Consider the following 24,514-nt stretch of genomic DNA (forward strand, 5'->3'; position numbering starts at 1 on the left):
TAATACCATATTTATTTTCCTGTTTGGAAGCTGCATTTTAGTGTGATAAACTGATCATACTTTTAAAAATATCTGTGGCTTAATATTCAGTAAAAGTGGCTGGAAATCAGGATGTAATTTTCATGGACATTTCAGGAGGGTTTTGTTTTGTTTTTTGTTTGGCTTTTTTGCATCAAAATTTTTGATTTAAAAAATGCCCTCAACATTTCTAATTTTGAAGTTTTTCAGACAACTCTCGCATTCAGTGTGAGGTCCTATGCTCAACTCAGTGGCATTGAACTGTTTGTTTGGATGGAAACTTTTGAGTGTTGCAACCAATCAATTCCAAAATTTCAGGGAAAATTCTAGGTGTCAGTGGGCAGAACTCTATTGATTTTGGAGAAAATCAGTCAACTGGAAGAGGGAAATGGGGGACCTAAGGAGCCTCTGGAATCTGGTTAGCACACACATCAGCTTCAACCAAGTCTATAATTGTCTCTGTATCAAAGAACTGGTAATTGGCAGCCATTAACACTTTGCAACCTAACAGCACCCCTCATTTCAGCTTGGCCCATCCTCCCAATAGAGTTTAAAATGTTGACACCCTGAATGATTTACTTCCCTAGACAGAAAGGAAAAAAAATAATGGAGATGGGGGAAGGAGGGCACACACAGAGCCTCTGGCATGGGGGAAATGGGTGATCCCAGTATGGGAGAATTGGTGGACCTCAGAATGGGAGAGACAGAGAGTTCTCACTGAGGAGTGGGGGGGTTGCAGGGAGTCCCTGAAATAGAGGGGTAGGGAAGGTGGCACACAGGGAGCTTGTGGGGGAGAAGAAAGGGATGCAATGACCTTCTGAGGTGTGCAGTGAGCTCAGCCTACAGAAGGAACAGTGTGTGATCCTCTAGTGTAGTAAATACTTGTATAATACCAAAGGAGCACATAGAAATGCTCACCAGTTACATTTCTTCTTGTATAACTGGACTTTTCCCTAAGCTTGTTCCAGTGTATAAGATATCCTCGAAATCAACATGGCATGAATTGCCTACAGAGTTCTGGTGCAGAGTCTCCTCTAAGGATGAAGCATCTCACAAATACTGGACCTTACCTTAGTATGTGCCCTCAACTCCTGTTAACTCTGCCACAGTCACGGGTGCACAACACCACGAGTTCAGCACCTTGCAGGGACAGGCCCATTGGTTCCATTGTACACTACTGTAACGGTTGTTGCCAGTTTTCCCCCACCTAAATTACTAGAATTTTCTGACATCCTTTTGTTCTGTTTCAGGTATTAAATGAAGCCGTGGGGGCAATGATGTACCACACTATCACCCTCACCCGAGAAGATCTAGAGAAGTTCAAGGCCTTAAGGGTCATCGTTCGAATAGGCAGTGGCTATGACAACATCGATATCAAAGCTGCAGGGGAGCTCGGTATGTGTCCATTCCATGCCAATGGCCCCTCTGCCATTGGTTTGTTTCTCTTTAAATCAGCCCAGGTGACATTGTTTCTTGCCTGCATTCGATCAACTTGGCACATCAGACCAAATTTTCAAGTGGGTTTTGACTCAGTCCCTAAAATTGTGGGTGTAATTTTGTGTGTTTTAAGATGTTGCATGCAAAAGAACATGACTGTGAAATACACAAAAGCGTGGACAATTGTAATTTTAGAAACTGCTTTTTAAAACTTGCCCCAGTTAGAAGTAAATAAATAAATAAATAAATATTTATCCACCCACAGCACAAAAAAATGAGATTGTTTTTTATTAGTTCTGTGGGGTGTTTTTCTTATTCTTGTTAGTATTTATTTCTCCATCATGTTTAATTTGTATCTGCATAATCAAATAGAAACTACCATCTACAGTTGCAGGCACCTTTTTTGCAATCACGATAACTCGTGTCCTTAAATTTAGTTGCATTTGTACACCAGTTGAATAGTTATGGGTCTACCCAAGTTGCATGCAAATGCAGATTGCTTGTGGAACTCTGGGGATTTGCACATACAAATAACTAGATGAGCTAAATTGCATCTACAATTCTAGTGACTGTGTTGAGACCCCTTTTGATAATTTGATCCAAAGAATGCAATCCATCAAGAAGTACCATGACAGCATTGCTCAAGACTGCTTGTGTTAAAGATTTTCTCTCAGGAAAATAAGAACAACAGACATTTAGACCCTTAGATAATTCCGGTGAAATAGTTTCAAATAGTCATTCCTAAAAAGCAAATCCTAGCATAGTGAAGTGTTTTTCAGCTAGTGGAGCAGTGTCTTCTTAGTGTCACAGATTCTTCTGTATTTGTAACTCTTACTATTGTCATCCATGCTATCCAGGTTCAAAGGCCTTCAGCATTTAAAAAAAGCTGAACAAAGTACACAAACATAACTGCATAATCCTCCCTTTTAAACATTGCAAATTGGGTTGCCAAATGATGGGATTTGAAGTGAAAGACGTAATTTCTACCTACAAATGTAGCCGGAAGTTTAATTGGCACCACTATTTAGAAGGGAATTTTTTTAAAAACTAAGGAGAGATCTTTAACTCTGTATAGTTGATACATGATAGGTAGCTAAACATAGTGACGAGTCATGCGGTATCCACCCTCTGAACACAAGTGGCTCAATTCTGATTTCAGACATTCAGGCTCATTTAATGCATACGCTCTCCTTCTGAACTATCTCCTACTTGGAATAATTACCATAATAGCAATGAAATTCAACCTTTACACCAAATTGTTAATTCATTTTAAATTGAGGAATTGAAACAGAATCCGTTACACCTAACAGCGTTCCAGATGAACACCCTGTGCTACAGAAAGTTCGCAGCCGCCTCTCCACAGCTTCTTTGCTGTTCCTGATGATTATGAGAAGCAGAAATTAATAACAACAAGGTTCAGAGTAGCAGCTGTGTTAGTCTGTATTCGCAAAAAGAAAAGAAGTACTTGTGGCACCTTAGAGACTAACAAATTTATTTGAGCATAAGCTTTCGTGAGCTACAGCTCACTTCATCGGATGCATTCGGTGGACAACAATAAGGTTGTACAGTCTAATAAGAAGAGCCCTATTGGGATGGAGCTGCTTTTATTTTACTTTAGGGTTGCTGCAATCCCTGTAGTCTCACACCTGCGTTGTAGCAGTTTCTGGGATTTGTAAAATAATGTCAGTGGCTATATATTTGCGAAGACTTATTTTTTTTTCTCCCCCACTTGTTCCTGTCTGTTGCCCAGGTGTGGATAACAGTTCCGTTTTTCTGACTGATCACAGGTTTTTCATATCAGTACTTTTTTGACATTAACAAAAGCTTTTTTTTATCTTATTGTTGGAAACAGGAAAATGACATTTTAAAATGTTCTCACAAATCTACTGAGAAATCAATTTTATTTTTTCATGTCCCCATAGAGATGCACATTATATAAAAGCAAAGGCAGCATTCACCCGTGGATCTCGGCAGTGCTTTGACACAAAACTTTGTATACTTTTGCATAACAGATGTGCAGCAGTTCTGACAGATTGGAACAGAGCAAATATCCCTAAGGAAAAATGCTTCTGTAATGGTCAAACCATTTACTATTCATTGCTATTAGTTATAAACCAAAGCTACAGCTGCTAATGTCTCCTTGCCAGCTTCTACTCTTGTGACAGGGATAGATATCTTTGGTTAAACAGATACATGATAGGTCCTCTGCAGTTTGTAGATCTTACCTAGTTAACTTCTGAAACTTCAGAGTTGCGTATAGATGTTTTCATGATGCCCTGTGCTCTGAAGAGGAAATCTCCCTGAATCCACTTGTGTAGAAATATTAACAATCATGCCAACCAGCCTTGACACTACAGGCTAATTATGTACTCCATATCAAGAAGTTTTTGAGGAAAGAATATAATCCAAAGTAGATGATCATGGCAATAAATCTAATTCTGACCTCCCTTTTAGATACATTAGCGATAACTGTTCACAATATTCATGTTAGATTTTAATTAGAATTATCCAGGGTGGAACTGATTTTGCAAACCAAGATAGTCTTCATCACACACCTAACGGCCTAATTATTTGTGTTATGTGTTTATAGACTGTGAACGGAGTCCCAGGTCAGGCCACACTGAGATTGCTCAGTTAGGGCAAACTGCAAAGAATGAGGCAGACAATCCCCAAAACTGGTGGTTACTCTAATACTTAGATTCACCAAGCCAGCAACGAAACAACTTCTACAATACCATGCTGGGTACCCAGAAGCCAGAAACACAGTTCCCTTAAAGCAGCCCCGCCATGAGCTCCCACCCAGACAGCCAAGTCAAACATGATGAGGATTACTGAAAATTTTGTTCATCATATAAAAAGTTCTACCAATCCCAAAGGATCAGAGACATTATCCACCAGGTTAATGAATATTGCAGATCTTACCCAAATACACTCTTACAGCCGATTCATATTAACTAAACTAAGATTTATTAAAAAAGAGAGAGTGAGTATAGATTAAAAGATCATTATACATACAGACTTGAATAAAATTTTTAGATCAGTTTCATAATAGAGATGAGCTTTAGAGTCGCAAAAGTTCTTTCAGAATTAGTTCCATAGGTCACAGTCCAATGTCCAATATTAGAGTGACCCGGACTGGAGCTGGGGACCTTAGTCTTGCGACTCAAATTTCCCCTGATGAAGTGTAAGTAGATCTGAGATAAAAGGATCAGGACCCAAGAGTTCTTTTTATAGTTCTCAAGTGGGCTATCGATAGCATCTTGACAGCAGGCATTCCTTAGGTGAAGAATAGTGATTTTGAAGTAACCTCCTATTTCCTAAGCATCATAGGTAACAAGCTGCATGGATTAACAATAAGGCAACTGCTCATCTGTTGCCATTTACGGGTAGTTTATTACATACTTCAAAGAGAAATGAAAAACAGTGATATTACTACATTCAGTTCATCTAAATGTTAATATCTCCTTTTGATCTTTGAATTAGCAGAATAGAGTGATAGACAGGAACTGTTTGATTGCATTGTCAACCTCTAACAATACATATGTAAACTCACAAACGCAATCATAATCTACTAATATGTCTCTACAGGTTGAATCTGAGTCATTTATCCTGCAAGTTGTGTAACCCTTTCTGGCCCTGTGTCACATAGACACAGGGCATTTTTATGGAGACATTTTCCCTATATTTCACCTTCTTTTTTCTTTTTTAAACTCCTAATGTCAGGAAATTATTCTATAAAAATGTCTCTCAAGCCCCTTGCCATAACTGATTGGACTGTGATGAATTAAAATTTCACCTTTGACATTTTTTAAAATGGTCTTCTTCAGCAACATCCACACTAGATGGGGTGGTGAAACTGTTCTGAAATCAGTCATGCACACTCTGACTGGAAGCAACATCGGGACACGTCTAACTGCGTTACCGTCAGTGAGGGGTTGTTAAAAGTGCGGTGCATACATTTTACTTCTGTCCTGCATTCCCGTGCTGCTGCAATTGAGTAAACAGGCAGTGTGCGAATACTACAATTTAAAGTCTCTAATGTCTGTGCTGAAATTCCTCCTATTATGGTAATATTTAGATCTGATAGCGCAGCTTTTGTTCCCTTATTGCAAAGAAAGGGGGTTTCATCCTATCCTAGTCCTGAGAAGACTCAACAAATACAGATACTGGCCTCAGATTCAGAATGATAACTCTTGCCTGCATCATTCCATCTCTCCAAGCTCAAGATTGGTTTATAGCTCTTGACTTGCAGGAAGATCTTTAGATTCACAGTGGGGCCCAACAATTAACAATACAGAGTACTGCCCTTCATACTCTCCACAACACCAAGAATATTCACAAATGCGTGGGGGTGGGGGCAGCACACTGAAGGAGAAAGGGACTCCACATCTGTCTGTGCTTAGATGGCAGGCTGATCCGGGGCAAAGCCCAAGCAGGAAACTGCAGCACCTGTGGAGTCCTCTTTCTGTTCTCCAATTAGGACTCCTTGTGAACTATGAAAAAGAGTCTGTAACAGCATTGCTGACAATAGAGTTCATGGGAGCCATGATCAACTCTGTTGATGAGAGCTCACCTGCTAGGGGGACAAGTTCCTGTCTGTTCAGTCAATGACAAGGGACTTCCAATCAAACCTGGCAGCAATGGTGTGTACATGCCTGGGGCTGCTGAGTCACCTGCATTGTGCATATACTTGAGGCTGCTTGCAAGACTTCATCTGTGGCTCCTACAACTGTGATCTCCATCACATGAACAAGAGAGTCACATTCCCACCCAAGTTCTACAAGAGCCCACTTAATGGCTGAATCTAGAGAACGTATGAAAGCGTGTTCCTTTCTTGACCAGGTCCCAGGACAATCTGAATGTCCTGGAGTTCAGGGTCATCCAGTCAGCCTGCATGGCATTCCTGTCTGTTCTCTGGGAGCCTCTGGTGCAGATCTTACTGGACAACATGTCTGCAGTGCACTACATCAACAAGCAGGGAGATGCTGGGTCATCCCCTCTCTGCTAGGAAGTCATTGGACCTGACGTCACCACCATGGGGTAATCCCATTGGCTCTTCATCTTCTAGGAATGAGCAACAACCTGGCAGACTTTTTAATTAGGCACACAATAACCAACCTCAAGTGGTCTCTGCAGGTGTCTGTTGCAGAGCTGATATTTCACAAATGGGGGATCCACAGAGGACAACACCAAGTGCCTGAACTTCTGCACTAGAGGGCATCTGAACCTGGCCTCCTTACAGGTCTCCAGGTTTCCTATACGTCTTTCCCCTCGGTTCCCCTGATCCCCAGGGTGATATCCAAAATCAGAGGGAAGACGTCCATTCTGATGCTAATAGCTGTCTGTTAGACAAGGCTGTTTGGTCTGCCAGACCTCTTGAACGTGTCAGTTCAGTCCTGTCTTGCATCCCTCTAGCAATCTGCCAGGACATGATATCTCAGAACCACAATCAGATATTGCAGGTAGACCTGCAGCTGTTGCACCCAGTGGCTTGGATGTTGGCTCCTTGAGCACTACTGACAGAAACTGTTATCAAGAGGTCCAGGATAGCCTCATACAAAGCATGACGCCATCTGCCAGGAAGATCTACTTCTCCATATGGAAACAGGTCTCCATATAGCCTATCCAGCATGCTCTGGAACCAGTTGAAGCTGCAGTACCAAAGATCCTCCATTATGTGTTGCACTTGAAACAATCTGGATTGACTCTTCCTTCTCTCGGAGTTTATATTGCAGCAGTATTGATGTGTCATGTCAGTACAGTTGTAGCCAATGGTATCCAGATTCCTCAAGGGCCATCTGCATACTTACCCTCCTGTTGGAGACTTGACTCCTGCATGTTGTCTTAACGTTGTCCTCCTGTTACTCATGGAGCTATTGTCAGATTATTTAACCGTCCTGGCCCAGGACTGGTGTATGTGTGTAAATAAAACCTTACCCTTAAGATGGTCTTTCTGGCCACTATCACATCAGCTTGGATGGAGAAGTCAGTGGCATATTGTCTGGGTATATTCTATGAGTAATTTATTTTATTTACACTCATACATCAGTCCTGGGACAAGTGTGGTCAAACAGCATGCAAGGCAGTCCCAGCTTCCAGGAATCTCAGCCCAACACCAATACCTAGTTTCCAGGGAGCTGCTATGCCTCAAGTATTGACTCCAGTCAGAGCCCAAGACAGAGAGCAAACTCTGCTGCATGTCACACAGCTCCTTCTCTCCTGAAGTTGCCTCTGCACACAGCCTTGCAAAACACCAGACTAGCAACAGTGCATCATGTCTTCCTAAGAGTTAAAACTTGTTCTCATGCCCCCACCCTCCCAAAAAAAGAAAAGAAACCAGAAGATTGTGTGGCAGCCTCCTGATGATGCTCGCTATCACAATAACGTTGCATTCTTAACTAGGTTAAAGAGTCATAATATATATTGGCCATATTTGTGTGTTACAGAAATGTTAGTGAGATGTTGCAAGCAGCAATGTGAATTGTTTTACCACTAATGGATACCATTAGCATATAAAATCAAACTGATATTTATGCCTTGCCAGACGAACACAGGTCTTTCAGGTTTGTTGATAGACTAGTGTTAACATAATTCATCCCTTCAAAATCTTAGTAAAAGTAAAGAAAATGCATGCTCTTTGGAACAATCATTTTGAATTAGACACTTGGCAAAGCGTTTATCTACAAAAATATGTTCATTTGGCTGTGGACTGTTGACATGTTGCTCACAGTTTGACTATAGTTTGCGTAGCTCCTTGGTGTTTTCTTTTAAAAATAAACAAAAGCTGTACAATTATTTACATTTGAAGACTTTAACTTCATATTACATCCTCTGGGGCCTTACCCTACCCCTCCCTCATCTCCATCTCCCCCTTACCATGCACATTACACAGTGGGTGTAACACCTCTCAGCATTAATTAGAATTACACATCCACTGAGAGCAATAGACCTATAAATGCCTTAGGGCCTGATCCAGAACTCACATAAGTCGGGGGAAGGACTCTCATTGACTTCAGTGGGCTTGGATCAGACCTTTACAAGGTTTACAGTGCAAACATTTACTCTCAAGGGAAATCTGCGCCAAAAATTCTGCAAATGTCATTTATCAATAAATAAATGTGGAGGCTGACACAACGCAAAGGCCAGGCCTGCCTCAGAAACACTCCCAGGCCCTGCTTCTCTGCACCAGGTGAAGGCAGGCAGGCTCAGTCCAGTAAGACCCAAGTGTAGAGGGGCTTAGTGTGGGGGGGATCCAGGTGTGGAGTGAGAGGATTCTGTGTGGGACAATCTGGGTGTGGACGGCTCAGTGTGGGGTCCAAGTGTACTGGATGCCCAGGGGCTTGTTGGGGGTTTCTGATTGCAGGGGCAGTGGGACTCTGTAGGGGGGTTCAGATGAAGGTAGTTCTACAGGGAGCATGGGAGGGATAGGGGTAGCAGGGGGTCTGGATGTGGGGGGCTCAGCAGGGGCGTCTGGGTGCAGCTGGTTGGGGCTCAGTGGGGTGGAAGTCTGAGAGTGAGGGACTTGTAGGGTAGTCCAGGTGCAGAGGGGGATGGGGCTCATCGGGGTGGGGCTTTGAGTGTGGAGGGCTTGGAAGGGGTGAGACTTGGCAGAGGGGGTCCAGGTGGGGGAGCTCTGGGATGTAGGGGGTGAGGCTCAGTCGGGTGGGGCACTGGGGGGTGTCTGGATGCACGGAGATTTGGTGGATGGGGGAACAGCTCCCTGTACAGTGACCCCTCCCCCTGTGGCTGAGAAGCAATGGGGGCAGGAAGCAGGAGGGTGGGGGGGGAGATGCAGAGCTTCGTGCGGTTGGGGGGCTTTTGGGGATGGGTCTGGCCCAACCCCAGTCACTCCTTGCAGGAAAGAGCAAGTTCCGTTCTCCCTCGCCCCCAGCCCAGCCGGGACTAGCAGCTGAACCTGTGCAAAGTAGGAGACACTGGTTGGGGCATTCCCAGCCCCCCACTGCACCCCCACAGTGACTTACCTCTCCCCCAGCAAACTCGATGGTACAGTTTAGCATTTTTTAATACAAAAATATGCAGCATGTTGAAAGTATGGGAGCAGAGTAAAATAACATGCCTCTGGGGGGTGCCGTATCAATTGCTTGTTCCTGTGTATATTTAATTGAATGCAGAATTCCCCACCTGCTCGATTAGTCCTAGAGCACCCAGGCCCTTGAGAGCAGGACTGAGCTCACAATTGTAGTTCTCGCTGAGAACTTTTGGCTTATTCAGCAGTGTCCGCTCTAATGGGTGTCCTGATCAGCTGATCTCGGCAAGCGCCCGTTCCTCTTCCTGCACCGTAACAAAGAGGTTATAGTGCTGTGAGAACTAGGCAAGCCCTGCATCTCAGCCTCACCTCCTGCTCCATGCTGACAGGGCTGCAGACTGCATCAGAGCCTGCTCAGAGCTGCTGCTGCTCCTCCTACATCAGTACCCAGGAGTGACCCCTCCACCATGCAGGAGCGGGCTAGCTACCACTCTGCATCAGGCTACTTGAGACTCAAGTGATGGGAGAAGGAAGGTTTAGTGGGAGGTGAGAGCCTGTCCCTCCTCCTGGGGAGGAAGCCCTTGTACGGGGAGAGGAGGAACTTCCCCATCCACCTGCCTCTCTTGCCATTACAGCTGAGTCTCCCCCTCCCCCCATCACTTCAGCTGCTCCAGGTTGCCCTGCTGAGGCTATGTCCTAACTGCAGAGTTCACTTGAATAGCCTCTCGAGTTAGCCTAGCTCAAGTGAGAGTGAAATAACACGCAAGCTACAACCTGCGATTGTTAGCAGCACGGAGTGGGTGTCTTAGTAGCTGATGATCTGTTGCCCTGTCCCCCCAATGGACCAGCCAACATGAGTTAAAAGTACCACAGCGCTGGAGTTAAGGGGTTGTGTGTGTGGATGGGACTTGAGTTAGGATGTTTGTTATAACTTGGGTTCACTCTGCAGTGAAGACAAGCTTTGAGTGCCGCACCGGACTTTAATATTGCTCTTCCCCTCAGTTAATTTTTCCACTAGTCCTCACTTCTTCAGTCTGTCCCTGTCAGGCAGGCTGGCAGTGCACTGCCTACATGCACAGATAGCCCATAGGTCCTTCTCACAAGGTGAGGACCAATGCGCAGATCCTTGAAGGTACGGTACATAGACATTATCCTGCTCAACATAGCAGTACTTAACTCTAGGCAGTCTGCTGCCCGGTTGAATGATCAGCCTTGTGCTAGTCTCCCCTTACAGTGCAGAGGGAGAGCTAGACACCTAAGGAAGGAATCAGCAAGGGAGCCACCTAAGCTAGCTGGGAGTGAAATCCCGAGGAAAGACTTGGGGCAAGGAGAAAAGCTTAGGCACCCGAGCGGCTGACCTGGTGCGGCTGGCTGCTAGGCGCCTCCCTCCATGTGGCAGTCTTAGCTGCGAACCCTCTCCTGGAGTGAGGCACCAAAGACAGGTCAGTTACTTAGGTAGCCCCTGCCCTTGCAGCTGAAACCATCTCTCTCTCCTACTTACGCTCTCCCACACTTGCTCTTGTCCACAGGTGTGGTTTAATCATGCTCTGAGCACACCTACTGGACTGGGTCCTGCTGGTGAGATAGGCGTTTCCCTTCCCCTGACCAATTTGAGACTCTGGCTTAGGGGTCGACAGGGTGTCAGCTTGAGCAAGGCCTCCAAGCTGCTCATTAGCTGTGGGGCAGCATCACCATTAAGGTGGCTTTGCAAATGCCGACCAGCATTTGGAGGTGTCTCCAGGGTTAGGTGTCAACTTTGAGAATATCCATAAGCCTGAATGTGGACTTAGTCGCCTAAGAACCTTTAGGGATCTGGGCTGTAGGGATTTTCATACGAGTTTGCCTGACTAAGGACTGTGGGATTCTGACCCTTTACAGCAAGATAGGGCTGCAAACCTTATGACTGCTCTTTCCAAGGAAAGGTTTAAAAAGTATGGAATCATGATGGTGGGTATAACTCCCAAAAGTGCCAGATCCTCAAAGGTGTTTCGGTGCCTACATAGATTTCATTGAGAGTTAGCGGCTGAAATATCTTTGAGGATTTGGTCTTCGGATTTTAGGACCCTAAACGACTTTCAATGATATATAGGCTCCTAAACCACTTGGACACTTTTGAAACTATTACCCAAAATGGTCATTGACTCTCACATGGACAAAAAAAGAGGGACTCGTCCAAAAATGTTCTCCCTTAGCCTGGGGTGATTCTGTGTCCCTGGGCCAGATTCATTGCAGAGAGGGAAAGTGAAGGGCTGGGAAATGTTTCACCATTTAAACATTTCTCATTATTTATAACCGAGGAGAGAGAAGAGGCTGCATAGAAAACGTGTGCAGTAAGAGCCTGATTTTCAGAGGAGCATAGTACATGTTTCTACTGTTTTCCTGTTACTAAGAGTGTTCAGCAAGTGCAATGGGAAATAGTGTGATGGCCTGTTGGTATGGCGAGGGCAGGCTGTCCTGGGAATTTTTTTTAAAAAATCTGACCCTCGGTGCATCCCAAATGCAGACATTTCTTCAGAATTGTTTGTAAGCGCCCAAAGGATAAGTAATCCTGGCAGGGCTCCAGAGCTGGCGTGAGTCCCGTCAGAGACAGAAATTACCCCAAATCTCCCCTCGATCTGGCGGGAGAATTTAAACCAGAAGCGCCCAAGGAACCCCTCCTTCCCACACATCACTATGCAACAATGTCATAACAGTCTCGATTAAGGACAGAATAGATCAAAAAGGTTGAGTTTTTGTCTCAGAACGACCAGCTGCACTGGCCAATATCACTGCCCTGCTGTGGCACAGTGGTGAGGTACCACCAGTTTATTGGTGTGTGTTTGTGGCGGGATGCTTGCTCTGTATAGAAATGCAGCAGACTGACATTTCAGAGGTGAAAGCAGTCTTATTGCAGCTTATAAAACCAAACTTTGTGAAGGAACAATGGGCCTGGTTGGGACTTGCATCCTTTGGAACTACTTAGCCCCTTCACTACAGAAAATTAATACACTAATGTGTTATGTGCAGCTAAAATAAAGAAAGCAGATCAGTAACATTCCTATAATAACTGTACTGCTGGTATTACATTTAAAAAGAACTTCTAATTGGTTCATTGGGGAAAAAATATAATGTCAAAAAAATTATAAGTATCAAAATAGGATTCATTGTTAGCAATTAGGATTGCTTAAAATAAATGGAATCTTCGCTTTAAAGGGTGTCTTGAGCTTTAGCTTAAAACCTGTGAAAAAAATCTACCTTGGGAAGTACAGTGTTTCGATACCTACCTAGAAGGCATGCTTGCCTGATCTAGTGTGCCAATAATATGTTCTTATGTATGGTATTCCTTACGTAGTCCGCAGGCTGCAGCTGTGAGTTTGGTGCTTTGTGAAGCAGCATCTAGCAGTATAATTTCAAGGTGATACTGGGAGTTTGCCACAAAATTCCTTTCACCATCATGTAATTTTGAGCAGGTCCACCTTCATGCTGGGTTGGGAAATGGTCCGCTGATGGTATCAAGGAACATAGAAATGGTTGAGATCAGTTTCTTGGACATAAAATAGTTTCATTAGTGAGAAGCCTGGAGATTTGCTGGTGTTTCAGTGACTAGATCGCGCAGCTCTAAGATTGTGATTTTGTTGGGTTTTTTTCCCCTTCTCCAGGGATTGCTGTCTGCAATATCCCATCAGCAGCTGTGGAAGAGACTGCAGATTCCACCATATGCCATGTCCTAAACCTCTACAGGCGGAACACTTGGCTGTATCAAGCACTGAGGGAAGGGACCCGAGTGCAGAGTGTGGAACAGATAAGGGAGGTGGCCTCGGGAGCAGCTCGGATCAGAGGAGAAACTCTTGGCCTCATTGGATTTGGTATGTTGGCAACTTTTGGGGGACAAAATATCCAAAGCAGAGCCATCTAATGGATCTAGATAGATTTAATGGAGTCTCAACCTTGGAGGAGTACGACTCTCAGGACTTAGATATGAGATGGGCAACTGGTCACCCAAGGGCTACATCCCTCTAAATAGATCATTTTATTTGGACCCCTGCAGTCCAGTTGGGGCAGGCGATCTGGTGGTGTGAGGGCCAGGAAGGGGTCCCGGTGGCTGTGACATGATACTGTGGCGAGAGCCAACAGGCCAGAGTTGGGAGCCAACAGGCCAGAGTTGGCAGAGGAGCCAGTAGTGCAGCATGAATGCGGGTCAGGCTCGTTCCCCAATCCCCTCTCCCAGGACTGCCCCCGCCAGCTTGTCAAAGGTTTTGAATGTATTTTGTGGCCCCTCCACTACCTTAAAGTTCCCCATTCCTGACTTAGATCTTTGATATCAGCATAACTTATTTTGCTACATTTACTGGACTGCACTACTGATGTGAGCCGTTTTGTAGTGATACAACAGGACCCACGCTAGGAGTTCCACCAATTTAACAGTGTTTTTAAGCTGCTATAGTTCCGTGGGAACAGAAGCAATGTGCCCTGATTTTCCGCCAAAGGAGCCTGTTATTTTCCTGTTCAGAATTGTGAACCCAGCTTCCTCTGTGAAGAGGAAGCAGATTTCCAAGGCTGCGGGGACTTTGGTGAGCCTCTCGTGCACTCTCCCTTTACCCTATGGTAGTTTTCCCAAAGAATTTCTCCACGCACACTGGTAGCCTTGTTTCATGCTGTATCTTCCCACACGCTCTGCTCTGGAGTGTGACCATGAACCTTTGCAACAATTTCTGTATCCTCTTGCTAGCGATGATTTTCTCCACAGGCAGTGCCTTGGCCATGCATGGGGCCAGTCCATGTATTTGTTACATGAACCAGCCTGTGTGTGAATGTGTGCTTCCCCCAGGAGCCACACAACGCGGGAGCTGTGTCTTAGAGACCTAGCTCCTTCTGGGCTCCCTGCTCACTCCTCAGAGAAGATTTCAATTTCGCGAATAGTGTAGCTGAAGTCCGCGTATCTTAGGTTGACTTACCTGGCCTTGAGGATGGCGGCGAGTCGACTGCTGCCGCTCCCCTGTCGACTCCGCTTCCGCCCCTCGTAGGCTGGAGTTCCGGAGTCGATGGGGAGCGCATTCAGGGATCGATTTATTGCATCTAGCCAAGATGCGGTAAATCAATTCCTAATAGATCGATCACTACCCGCCAATCTGACGGGTAGTGAAGACATACCCTTAGTGTGGTGCTCTCTTCCCCTCTAGTGGTGGCTGGGCCAGAAGTTGCTGAGCCTGCTACAGCCTGCTTTAACACTGGGCTGAAGATGTAGTGAGTGATCTGGCTAGAATATACCTGTGGGTCCAGCTAAACCAAAAACCCCACAAAACCCCCGCAGCACTGAGTCTTAGAGCCCGGGATGGATCACTCAATAATTGCCCTGTTTTGTTTATGCTTTCTAAAGAGTCTAATACTGTCCACTTCGGCTACTGGGCTAGATGGACCATTGGTCTGAGCCAGAATGGCCATTCTGTTGTTGTTATCCCAGAGCCAGTGTAAGCATGCTGTTTGTATTTTATGTTCCCCCAGCATATGTAGTCCTCACCCAGGGCACTGAGCCAGGCTAGCCCCATTATCACTGGTATTTCGGACAATGAGCCAATTGCATCCCTGTTATAACTCCTGTGATTTTGGTGGTGCTACATGAGCGGTGAATTTGACCCACTGTGTTCAGAAGCAATTGTTGGGAAATTAAATATTCAGAAATGAGGCACTGGCCCCTGTCATGGGCTGTTTGAAAACAGAGGCACTGAATGGCTGGACTTGGTCTGGAAAATTCTTCCATTTTCCTCGCATCGTAACACACTCAGGGCCTGCTCCTGTAACCGCAGACCAAGCCTAGAGCTTGCTGCTGGAGGGAGGAGAAAGGCTCCAGTACACTCACTCATTGGAATTCCAGCTCCTTCAACTAGAGCCCCTCAGCATCACCTAGCACCAGCCAAAAGGGGGCAGTAAAATGACAGTGCCAGTGCTTTGCTGTGTTGAGGAATGGGCCTGGTCTGTAGACAGGGGATGCTTTGTATGAAGTACTCAGGTAAGGGCAGCTTTTCCGGCAGTCACAGTACAGGACTTACATAGCCTGATTCTAATGAGTACTTCAACATGAATGGACAGCGCCTGGTTATTTGGCTTTCTTTACATTGCCAGACAGACGAATGAGGAATGAAGGGGCATGTATTGATGTACGAATTGGGTAGCCAAGTCCAGGCAGTGACATTGAATAGGAACGACATTGTAGATAATGACCTGCTGATTGCACTGCAGCTGTCCCTCTTTATCAGAATAGCCTTACTAAACCTTTGCTTCCAAACCATGACAGTTGTCTTAGTCATGCCCAATTAAATAGCCATTCAGCAAGAGCACGGAAGAAAAAGCCTACAGCAAACAAGTTGCTCTTATAACTGGGGCTTTATTTTTTGTGGGGTTTTTTTGGCATTGTCTGCTTGAACAAAAGCACCTCATAAAGGATTTCATTTCTTAATACAGCTCCTCATGGCCTGGCCTGCTCAGAGAACACACAGAATGTGGCCCTACCCTGGTGGGGTTGTAGTTGCAAATTCTGACCTCAGAGCCAACTGCTGCAGGGGTGCAGATAGTTACGTTTACTCAAACAACAGCCTTTTAAATAACATGGCAAATGCTGAATGGACGGTCCTTTTACCACTGTTGCTGCTTATATTGTAAAGGCGCATTCTAGGCCTAGCCCTTTGCACACTGTGCTATATGGGTAATGTTTGCCCTTCAGATAAGTCAACAGCTAGACAGTCGATCCTGAGAATTAAAGAGGCTTATAGATGTCATGGCTGCGGCAGGGAGGGGAGGCCTCAAAGGCTGGTGGTTTGTGTAACTGGCACAGGGGAGCGTTAAATGACACATTTGGTTACTTTTTTTTTGCTCTTAAGCCAAAGGCAGAATGAACTGAAGTGATGTAATCACCAGGTTCGGGGCTGAGGTTGCTGCAGACTGAAGTTTGGCATAAACATGCCAGTGAGCGATGGGGAGGGAGAATGGGCAGTGCAGGAGGTTAGTGATAATATTTAGTCATTTTCCTGCTCAAAGCACTTCACAGCCCTCGGTTAATTAACTTGTGCACATTAAAAGTGCAGAATCTGATTCCCTCGGTGGCAGTGGACTTGACCGGCATGTCTCAAGTTTCAGAGCTGGGCTTCGAAGTTCCTGGCTATGTGTCTTCCACTGAGATCGCTTGCCCATGCCTCAGCTCATGTCCTCAGAACACACCATGCCTCTTTAAGGAGAAATCCTTTCCGCTACACTAGCTTTCCCCTCTGCATTTCTCATGTCAGCCACATGACCTAAGTACAGTACAGGAGTATGATATTAGTCTAGACCCATAGGCACCTAAATAATTTGAAGATTGGGGCCTAACACCTTTTGGGAGGCCCTGGAGCATAGTGCCCAGGCCTGGTCCTGTTGAAGCCAATGGGAGCGGGAGCAGGCCACAGGTCACATCCTGGGAGAGTCTGAAGAGCCAGATGCTCCTTCAGTAAGTGGGTATGAAGATGTATTAGAGAAGTGGTGCAGAGAAACTTCTGTACCACCTGCCTGGCTCTAGCCACTGCTCATGTCATTCTTTCTTGCAAAAGCCCCGCACCTCAGCACCTTCTGACAAATAAATGTGGATAATAAATAAGCAAGAGAGCATGCAGAATCAGTGCAGGCTGAATGAATTTGCTGTGGCCCAGGGAGAAAATACATGGGAGCAAATTGTGGCAGTAAATGGATCTGTTGCTTACATTGTTGTATAGATTCAATGCTGCAGCATCACATAGCCCAAGCCTTGTGACTCTCAACATCCTCTCTTCTTTTTCTCAATACGTAGGTCGCACTGCGCAGGCAGTTGCAGTTCGAGCCAAGGCATTTGGATTCAGTGTGATATTTTACGACCCATACCTGCAGGATGGGATAGAAAGGTCTCTGGGCGTCCAGCGAGTCTACACACTCCAGGACCTGCTATATCAGAGTGACTGTGTATCTTTGCATTGTAACCTTAATGAACATAATCACCACCTTATCAATGACTTTACGATTAAACAGGTAATTTACCTTATCTAGAGAAGAAAGAAGATCATTTTATGGTTCTTGCTTCAAACCCAGAACACTATAATAGTGATGATACCAGTGATGATTTTACCTTTGAGTAGTTAGTTACGTCTGTCTCGTGCACATTATGTACCAGGTGATAGCATTTTACTAGGTAAGAGAGCCCCTTCATGCAGTTGCTGAGACAGAAACTGGAGCCTGTTTTGTTTGACATTATGAACTAGAGTTTAGGCTTTCTAAGTAAAAGCCTTTGTTGGTAAGCAAACACAAGAACCTCCTTGCTAGCTTGGAAGGTTTTCTTTTGGGGTTAATCCTACACTATGCAACCTTGCGTAGTCAATATGCGAAACACATGTGTTCAGAGGTAATCTTTTCAGCAAGGAAAATATGTCTGTATTTACCATATAAAGTGTTCTGAGATTCTGCATACAGTGCTTGTGGCTTGGAAGATGTCAGTAGGGGAGGATGCTAACTACTGTAGCCTTTAAATACCTGTAATGAGACGTGAAGAGTAATTGGATAACCATATTGAATATTTTCTTATTTCCTCCTGGATTCCATTAGATGAGGCAGGGAGCATTCCTAGTAAACACAGCACGTGGCGGGCTTGTGGACGAGAAAGCCTTAACTCAAGCCCTGAAGGAAGGAAGGATACGAGGAGCAGCACTTGATGTGCATGAATCAGAGCCATTTAGGTAAACAATGGTTTGTTGGTTTTTTAAATTAAAAGCTACCTATACATACTGCAATGAATTCACTTTTCATCTTACAGCTATGTTAGTGCTCACATTTATTCCCATTGACACCAGCTCCCACGATTGGGCTCTGTGAATGTTGAGCCTAGAATTCCTAGTGCTATGAAAGAGAAAATACAGTAGGCATTGTTCTAGGACAGAGGTGGGCAAACTATGAGCCGCGGCTGCCTGTCCTGTCCTGTAGCGCTGCCAGCCGCAGGTGCTCCAGGCAGCGCAGTAAGGGGGCAGAGAGGGTTGGATAGAGGGCAGGGGAGTTCAGGGTGGTGGTCAGGGGGTGCGGGTGTGGATACTGGGTGGGATAGTCAGACGGTGGGGAACAGGAGGGTTGAATGAAGGCGGGGTCCTGGGGAGGTAATCAGGAAGGAGAGGAATGAATGAAATGAAAACTGTTACCTGCAAATCACGGACATATTTCTCATGATGGTTTTGAGAAAGCTTTTTCTTTATTTAGATACGTATAACTCTATACAAACTTACAAACTCAAGGCTTCAAATGACCTGACAGTGTCTCTTCAAGTCTCCAGCATTAGTGACTTTGCTCCTTCTGTCCATAGTGCAGGAGAAGAGAGACTCTGCTGGAGACAGATGAATTATTGTTGATGCGAGAGAGACGCCCAGCCTCATTAATACTAGTGATGGAAGTAGTAAAATCAATCATCCAGCAGGTTAATAAAAGGCTGTCAAATCTACCTGCTCTTACTATCACAACTGCTGGTTTTTAAATTTTTCAGCACTGATGCAAAGTCCAAAATGCCCTCTGAAGCCTGGCACTAAAGCAACATTTCAGCACCTCTTCCCCCAAAGCCAGAAACCCCTCAACAGTTTCAGACCAGAGGGAGAACCCATGGTGTTCCATGTTTGCTACATGTGGCTGTAAATCATATGGCTAGAGCAGAGTGGCTTGTATGTTAAGGAAGCTGGCCATTAGGTTTTCACGATTTGTAACTTTCACCCTGATTTTTCATGTTTACATAGTTTTGCTCAAGGCCCATTGAAAGATGCTCCTAATTTAATTTGTACTCCGCACACTGCTTGGTACAGTGAGCAGGCATCCCTAGAGATGAGAGAGGCTGCTGCTACTGAAATACGTCGCGCAATCACAGGTATCTAACTCTGTCTTTTTATCTTATGCATATTCTATTTAGCCTATGTTTGTTTTGTAATAGGCAGCATGAGTCAGTGGATTGGACAAGGAGCCAGGAGACCTGGTTTCTAAACCTGGTTTTGCAGGCGCTGTTACATTGGACAGCTCATATGTGGCCCAATTGAAACAGGTGCCTAGCACCCACAGCTCTTACTGAAGTCAGTGGGTGTGCATCATTACCCTCATTTTACCGGTGGGGAAGGTATCAAGTGATGAACCTCTCAGTGACTTGTGGGAAATGATCCATACTCCCTTTGTAAAGCACTGTCAGCCAATAAGTGTTATTGATATTCCACACAGTGCAGTTTTATGAACGACACAGCACATGGCTGCCTGGCTGACGCAATCCATGTGTAAGTAGGGGTCATTGCCGCTTTTAAAGCAACAAACCAAGACTGTTGAAAAATAACCTTTGATGTCCCATGCTTTAATAAATCAGTATAATTGTGCAGCGACTGCCAGAGGGCTTTGATGTCCCAAGGCCTCCGGGCACTTTAACCATAAAGAACTATATGTCCCAGCTAAACCCCACAGTCACCATAGAGCAAAAAGGAAATGGCAGAGATCCAGCCCCCCAACTTCCCTCATGCCTTTGGAGCAGGTAACACAAGCACATGATTGAGGAGACCAGGAGGGCTTGAGCCGTAGCCAACAGTATTCCACCCTGGTCATCGCAGTCACCCAGCGTTGACGAGAAGAAGGCTGTACCACAGCAGCACCTGCTGTAGGCAGCGTACCAACCAATGTTACCTAGGGCAGCCATGAGGTTATACTGGAGAGTGAATTGGGAACCAGCTAGCCCTAGATCAGAGCACTACAAGGATAACATAAAGCTACCTTTACCGCAAACCCTCCATCTGTGGGTCTTGCTGCAGGCATAGCTGAATTTAACCCAAGAATTGGGCCCATTATATGTATATATAACATGACAGCAAAACTTTGGCTCTCACTCTTCATCTTGCAACTGAAGTTATTTATCTTAGGTGATGTCAAAGCTTGTTGCCTAGACTCATCTCTGAAATCAGCAGAAAGTCAAGTTACAGGCTTTTCTTTTTCCCCCACAGTAGAGGCACAGCAGCTTGCTATGCTGAACTGCTATTCTGGCTGCAAAAACACTGCTGGGTTCTCCAAACCGTTCCACACTGTTTGTGGAATGTGATTGTCCTTCACACTAACAATCACAGTAGAAATCAGTAAACAGTAGCTCATTGTATATTGATAAGGCCATAAGTTGCTTAACACTTTTTTAACTTTAAGAACTATGTTCCAGGTCGCATCCCAGAAAGCCTAAGAAACTGCGTGAACAAGGAATTCTTTGTCACATCAGCCCCATGGTCAGTAATAGATCAGCAAGCACTTCATCCAGAGCTCAATGGTGCCACATACAGGTAAGATGGAGAAAAGTATTTTCACAACTGTTTTATACAGACTGGAATTCCATATGCAGTGACAATGCTGCTAGTAACTATGTCTAAATAAAACCTCTGTGGATTTGACTAGGTAGAGGAACTGTGTGTGTAGTCATTCAGCAGGCGTTATCAGCACTGCTCAAGTTACTTATTTTGTAGCAAGCTTAGTTTATTTTACACATATTCCACTGAGACATCACAGCAGCTGCTAATGCTGCATCTCCATAAATGGCCCATACACAGAATCTCTCTAGATTTGTTCAGTTCTTCTGTCGAAGGGCTTCAGGCAGTCTCAAGCTAATCTAGCCAGTCATACCATGCTCATCACCGTGGCCTAAGAAGCGGATGGAAAACTTGAGACACTGTGCATTATTCTTACTAAAAATACCCCCAAGACTTTCTATAAGGAGCTGTGGAGCTTTTGCAGAGCAGGGAGTGGCACAATCAGAAATACTGACAAATAAAAACATAGGCACTGTACAGGAAACAGCCTGTACCTTTTATTCCCACAGACAGAAGTGTGAAGTTGGGGGTGCCAGGGGAGTGTATCCGGGGAGGAAGATGGGCTTTGAGGCAAAGGCACAGAGTGCAATAAAACACAAATGGGCACAGGATTTTGAGAGAGAGATACTCAGCAGAGGCTTTGCCATATTACTTCTAATATCAGCACCATGCTATACATTAGTAGTCTGATATGTTGTTGGAATACTGTTGGGTCAGCGACTAAGGCCAAGATTTTCAGAGCTAAGAGGCTTAACACTAGCCTTTTAAATCCGTATTGAGACACCCAGCAGTTTCCAGGTTTTAGTGTCTTGGTTTTAGGTGTATAGAAACAAGGTCTTACAAAACCCGAGGCCATGATTCCAAGATTTAAAAAAAACCAAACCTCCCCGTGTTTATTTTAAATTAATGGACATTCCGCAGCAGTGTTTGTAACCAGAATACTGTAGCATGGTCCTATTGGGATCCGGGCAGAACACTGCAGCATGGTAGTAGGGAATGAAAATTGGAAAATGAAACTGATTTCCCAATTTTCTTTGTCCAAACTGAGAGAAATGCAAAAAAAAGTAATTAAATGTCATAAATAAATAAGGCTTTTAAAGTGCTTCCCATTTCCGTGTAAGCTGGGTTTAGTAACCAAGGTTACTGTGACGATACAATTTGACAGTGTCCCTGTTTAAGTGGATAATTCTACTGGAAGGAGGTGTCTGAAGAACGAGACTAATTCTAGCACATATATCCTCCTAGCTTCTATGGGCCCTCCCACAGCACACGTACTAAGGAACCCCCTCAGCGAGATTATAAAATCCACATGTGGGGCCAGATCCTGGCCTTTGTTATAGCTGCTTTGCATTTCACAATGGTGCTTTGCTACTGAGTGCTTGGCCAAGGCTGTATATTATTCCATTATGGGGTACAGCTTAATTGTACAAGAAAATGGTATCAAAATAGAGTTGTTCATGTTTGTATTATTTTAAAAGGGAAGGCAATTATAACAGTCAGTAAAATGTCCATAGCCAGTTGTGTAGTTAACTTACACCACAGTAACCAAAGGGAGGAGGAAATGAAGGAGTAAAAGGGTCTGCTATTCAACTCTGTATGAATCGCTCATAATGAAGCATGACAGTGGTGTCATACACAGTACAAAGCAAATGTTGGGATAGATTCCACTGTTGCCTAGAGTGACTCATTTTATTTGGACTATCTACAAAACTAGTCATGACTCTGCTGGAGAATATAGAATTTAGCATCAAAAAGTAGCCAGAACGTCACACTTGGGCCTTCTCAGAATTGCATTGATATGTGCCATCTCAGGCTGTGTAACGTATTGTGCTTACAGGCTGTTGCTTTCTGTTTAACTTGCACCATTTTTACAGTGTGTACCACACACACTGCTTATTGTGTAACACATTTAGATACAGTGAATCAGATATGTGTACTCTAAACATATGATGTACAGCACAGATTGCTAACAATATATTTTCATTGGTGTAGATCAGCCACTTTTGGAGTATGCTTGCCCACTGTAAAGTATGAGCGCATTTTTCAGGTGTAGCAGTAGAGGCCAGGATACCAGGTATTTTAATGAGATGCAACATGTGTGTGTCCACAGCGTGTGTTGGGTGAGTTGGTTTGTTTTTGCTCATGAGCAAAGTTAACATTTGAAGCCACAACTTGGAAAGTGTGGCCAACATGGATCAAACTTGTGGCCAACATGGATTTTAACTTTTTAGTTGGTCTGAGTTAGGATCAAGATCCTTGTGCCAGTGGAACTAAGAAGCCATAATTGACAACGGCCTTTTCTTCCCCCATCAATTAGGATGAAACCAACTACTTCCCTTCTCACCTTCACCTCTGAGTTCCATGTAAGTCTAACCCTGCTCCTAAAATTTCTTACCCACCATCTTTTCTTTTAGCTCTTGCCCTCTCCACTTCATACCAAAGCTACTATTAACTTCATCCTAATGGCTGCCTCTTCCTCCTCAGCCTCTTTGAGCTATGTTGTCACTTTGGTAGTTTGTTACATCCCCCTCCTCTGCACTTTCCTCCTGGAACATACTCAGCTCTTTCCTTTGTGATTGCTCCGCTGATGGAAGGGACTTCATACTTGGCCCTTGCTCTGGTTTTACACTTGCTCTTTAATGCCTTAGTTTCAGCTCTCCCCTTCATACTGATGACTTACAGATCTTTCTCCATCAGCCTCATCTTGTATTTCTTCCTGGCTGTCACATTTCCTTTGCAAGCTCAGCATCAGTTCTGCTCTCCATTTACATCTCTTCCGCATAGTTGAAAATGCCACCACTCTCCAACACCGAAGCTAACCATCATGATTTTGCTCTTGCTGCCTCTCTCCTTCCTCCATCGCAGGATTCTAGGGAGATCATGTCTTTCTTTCCCTCTCTAACATCTGTCCTGTCCCCTCCATCTCTGATCCATGCCTTGATTATCTCATCCAGTCTACTATAAACTCCACCAGTCTGCCCTCTGTGTTTATCACCATATGCCCCACCAGCTTGTGATTGCATTATCAGCTCCTGCCCCTCTTTACCCCATCATTCTTCTTCTTCATACTAAGCTCAAGTTATTTGTCCTTGCCCTCTTTCAAGGTTCTGCATACATCTCTCATCTTACCAGCCCTATCGCTCACTGTGCTCCTTCCTGCTCTCTTGGCTTTGCACCATTTGTTAGCCCCATGCCTGAGCACAAACTGTGCTCTACCTCCTGGCTTCTGATACACCCCCCACACATGCTATTGCACTTGTTCAGAGGAGACCATAAAGCTGCCTTAATTAAACAGCTGAGGAGTCTCCACTATGGGGGACTTCTAGGCATTGTGGAGAGGTTCTGGAGGAGGCATAGTTAATACGTTGCTACTTTCTAGAACCTGGCTGGTATAATAGCTGCTATCTCACAGCGAGCACAATACTCAGTCTCTCTCCCATCCCATTATAGCTGCACTATGCTCCCTGCAGCCCAGAAATTCTCCTAAGCATTGCTAGCACCTACCTCAGCTAACCCAAAATTCCTTCCTATATCTAACATCCCTTGGCCCATATTTTGCACCCTTCCCTATAAATTTAGCCATTGAAATGTTTTCCTGGGCCTTTAAAGCAGTGTCAGATTTTCCAGCGTAACAGTTGATTGTGCATTAGTTTTCATGGCCCTGGAACAGGTTGCATTAAGGGGTGTTTACTAGACCTGTCACATCTTATATGAAAAATAAGCTAACAGACTTTTTTATTCATCCATC

The 24,514-nt window shown here is 44.7% G+C and overlaps 1 protein-coding gene across 17 annotated transcripts in view; it reads left to right on the top strand.

The window, feature by feature from the left end:
- Positions 1-24,514, top strand: part of CTBP2 (C-terminal binding protein 2) — a 305,318-nt gene that overhangs the window by 277,638 nt on the left and 3,166 nt on the right. For 12 of the 17 annotated variants that reach the window (XM_043519410.1, XM_038409438.2, XM_043519413.1 and 9 more), the window contains 6 exons: positions 1,269-1,413; positions 13,081-13,287; positions 17,235-17,449; positions 18,020-18,150; positions 19,186-19,313; positions 20,625-20,742. In XM_043519410.1, coding sequence (XP_043375345.1) covers positions 1,269-1,413; positions 13,081-13,287; positions 17,235-17,449; positions 18,020-18,150; positions 19,186-19,313; positions 20,625-20,742 — 944 coding nt within the window. Of the gene's footprint in view, positions 1-1,268; positions 1,414-13,080; positions 13,288-17,234; positions 17,450-18,019; positions 18,151-19,185; positions 19,314-20,624; positions 20,743-22,758; positions 22,887-23,083; positions 23,130-24,514 lie in introns of all 17 variants that reach the window. The other 5 variants (XR_005293916.2, XR_005293917.2, XR_006282902.1 and 2 more) reach the window with 5 other exon arrangements.

This window comes from Dermochelys coriacea, chromosome 7, assembly GCF_009764565.3.
Source record: "Dermochelys coriacea isolate rDerCor1 chromosome 7, rDerCor1.pri.v4, whole genome shotgun sequence".
Taxonomy (NCBI): Eukaryota; Metazoa; Chordata; order Testudines; family Dermochelyidae; genus Dermochelys; species Dermochelys coriacea.